At 45.0% G+C, this 3,397-nt stretch overlaps 1 protein-coding gene across 1 annotated transcript in view; it reads right to left on the reverse strand.

The window, feature by feature from the left end:
- Positions 1-218: 218 nt before the first annotated feature.
- PDILT (protein disulfide isomerase-like, testis expressed) overlaps positions 219-3,397 on the reverse strand; it is a gene marked incomplete at its 5' end in the record, with an annotated part of 12,669 nt that continues 9,490 nt past the window's right edge. The window contains 3 exons of the mRNA XM_008563853.1: positions 219-248; positions 790-915; positions 1,001-1,111. Of these exons, the coding sequence (XP_008562075.1) occupies positions 219-248; positions 790-915; positions 1,001-1,111 (267 nt within the window). The remainder of the gene's footprint in view (positions 249-789; positions 916-1,000; positions 1,112-3,397) is intronic.

The following is a 3,397-nucleotide window of genomic DNA, read 5'->3' on the forward strand; positions in this document are numbered from 1 at the left end:
CCCTCCGGTGAGTCTCAGCCTCCAGCTTCCGTATTGCACTCCTGATTGTGCCGCAGCCTGCTCAGTCTCTCTCTTGCTTGCGGTTCCAGTGGTGCCCAGGGCTGGGGAGGTGACAGCCCCCTCCCCGGCAAATACCGCAGTTGCTGGACCCTGCATCCCGGCAGCGGGGCCGCACGGCCTGGCCCGGTGCTGAGTGCAGCAGCAGTGAGTCCGGGCGCCTAGTGGCGGCCACTCCCGGCGGCTTCTTCCTGGGGAGGAGTTTGTAAATCTCACAAAATGGCGCACGCTCCAAACCTCAGTGCACGTATTTTGAGAGTCCCCTTCAAGGTCTCAGCAACCCTTCAGAGGATTCCACCTGGGTAATAACAGCTACCCCCGGCTCAAGCAAGGACACCAGAGATTCTGACTCACCATCAGGCTTTTTGAGTTCCTCTTCTTGCTGGTGGCCGCATGTAGCTGCCGGAGTTGTGCTGGTTGTAGTGCTTGGGCTGCACGTCGATCCCCCTGGGTCTTTCTTCTGAAGGCTCATGTCACATAAAACTATGACATAATAAAATTTGTTATGCTTTTTCTGCATATTAACCTGTGTTTATAAGGTGATTTTTCAGAGACTCTTAAGGGGATTGAAGGGATGTCTATCCTTGGCCCTACATGTGCAAATCAATAAGTTGGCATGCAGACATTTCTGGGCTTAATTTACAATAACCAGGGCAAGCAAATGGCCTCAGGTTCTGCAGGTCTTGGATTCCCATCCAAGAGCCTGAAAGAGCAATGGCACACTCTACAAACCTTGTTCTGGAATTCTTTTGATGCCAATTTATAATGGTGAATTATGAGACCATATGATTCGGAGCCTTTGGAGAAAAATAACAGCATGTGATTCAGGATGTGCAGTTCATAAATGAGATCTTTATTCTGCAATTAACAGGAAAACACGTCATCCTGAGCACACACAGCCTCCCCAGCTACCCTTCTCCCAGGGGACCCTCTGTTCACTGACCTTGGAGTTGTATTCAATCACAAAATCTGTAAGGTGCTGTTTTATGACTTGACTGAGGTCATACTCGTTGGTACTGTCATTAATCAGCTCTTGGCATTTCACAATTTTTCCCTTGGACGAGAGAAAAAAAAATTGGAGGGCAGTCACTTCCATGATACAGGCACTTAATAAATATAAATAGCACAATTTTCCCCTTGGATAAAAGGAACACCCTGAGGCATGGTGGTAGGTGTAATCCATAATCAAGGAACCTGCTAAATATGAATGGCGGGGCAGATTATCCTGTGGGTGGAACAAAGGTATGTGGTGGTCATGAAAATCTCAGATCTACAACAGGGATTGTAATTGACAACCCTAGTTGTCAGGCTCTGAAATTCATCAAAATATTTGTGCGGAGGCTGAGCAGTTTCTCACACATGACTCCCCACTAATGACAGAGGGTGTCAGGGATACTAACGCAAGCCCATTCCTGGGAGACTCAGGACTTCCCTGATGGACGATTTTGATGAACTTTCTTAGAACCCCACTGCAGTCAAAGACTCATCCCCCAGCCTTCTTCCCTTTCAAAGGATCAGACCTTCCTCATGGTACGATGGCTCTCAGGGTCTGTCCCAGCTCTCTGTTTTCCTTCAGAGGCATTTTCCCTAATAAATATTTTGTATGTCTAATCCTGATTGACTGCTTCTCAGAAGGACCTGTATTAACACAGGGAATGATATAATTCTCTGTAGCTCGGGAAGGAGAAAGAAGCAGCTATCTCCTAATTTCTGTTCTATTGCCATCCCTTCATCTTTCCAATCCCACCCTCGTCCAAACCTCTCCCCTGGACTCCTGCATGGTCTCCTACTGGTCTTCCAACTTCTCTCCTTGCTGCCCTCAATCCACCCCCCAAAGTTCAGGCAGAGTATTGTTGTCAGAACACAAACGTGATTATGTCATTTTCTCACTTAAATACTTTATAGTCCAAGTTGTCCTCCAGATAAAGCACAGACTCTTTACCGGTCATAACAGTAGTCTAATAATACTAACTGCAGAGCTCACGTTATGCCAGCCGCTGTTCTAAGCATGTTATATGCATTAACTTATCTAATCTTCATAACATCTCATTGAGCTGTGCACCATTAACTCTCCCATTTACAGATGAGGGACTGAGGCACAGAGAAGTGAAGTAGTCCACGGATGCTAAGCCCATGAGAGGCGGAGGAGGACTCAAGCCCAGGCAGTCTGACTCCAGTGCTCATGCTCTTACTCATTAAAATATACCAGATCTCTCTCAAATGCATTCCCCAAGGTTGCTATTTGGCTTTTGATTTTGTGATGGGGTTTATTCTGCAAAACTTATAAATTTCCATGTGGCCCAAATCTATTGGTATTTTTCTTTTCATTGTTTCTGTGGTTTCTGTCTTTCCTCATAAAGGGGCTTCCCAATTCCAAGTTTAGAAAACAAGCTATCCTACGGCATCTTCTACTCTTTCCATGGTTTAATTTTTTATGTTTTTGAGTTAGGAATCAATCTGGAATTTAATTTGGGATAAGATGTGATGTATGGATCCAGGTTCAGTTTTTTCCCAAGTGGATACCAAATTGTCTCAACACTAGTAATTCAGTAATACATATTTTCTCACTAATCTAAAATACCATCTTTATCACATACTAAATTTCCGCAAGTGTTTGAATCTATTCTGGACTCTATGCTGTCTCATCCAAAAACACAAGTCAGGTTATTTTACTCCCCAGCTTAAAACCTTTCAATGACTTCCACAGGCTAAAAAAAAAAATAAAGGTCTCAGAGTCTTCTCTGAAACTCAAGCACATCTGGGTATGGCTCCACCTCCCTCCTGCGTGGTCTTGAGCAAGTCACCCAGCCTCTCTCGGCCATATCTGTAAGTAACACACCTGTTGTAAAGATGTGGCTTTGTGTGGGGAGAGAGTAAGGCACGTCCCAGGAACTGGCCACAGTGTCTAGAGCAGCACTATTCACTAGAACTCTCCGTGATGATGGAAATGCTCTGTAAATCTATGCTGTCCAATACCATAGCCACCAGTGACATGTGGCTATGGGGCACTTGAAATGTGGCTAGTGTGATTGAGAAACTAAAATTTTAATTTAATTAATTTTAATTAAGTTTAAATAGTAACACGTGGCTGGTGGCTGCCACATTGGATGGCTCAGGTCTAGATCCCAGAGAGGGAGAGGAGGAAGGTACTCAATGGGCACAGACTCATGAAAGGCCCTGTGGCTCTTTCTAAGGGTTTGAGTCTTTATCCTATTAATGTGAAGCCATTAAAGGACTTTCAGAGGGGAGGAAGGGAGTGACCATCACATGTGAATTTGGTAAGAGTGCTCTTTAGAGGACAAGAGTAGATCCGTTGGGTGTCTGTTGCAATAGGCTGTGG

This window comes from Galeopterus variegatus, unplaced genomic scaffold (genome assembly GCF_000696425.1).
Source record: "Galeopterus variegatus unplaced genomic scaffold, G_variegatus-3.0.2 Scaffold15226, whole genome shotgun sequence".
In the NCBI taxonomy this organism is placed as follows: Eukaryota; Metazoa; Chordata; class Mammalia; order Dermoptera; family Cynocephalidae; genus Galeopterus; species Galeopterus variegatus.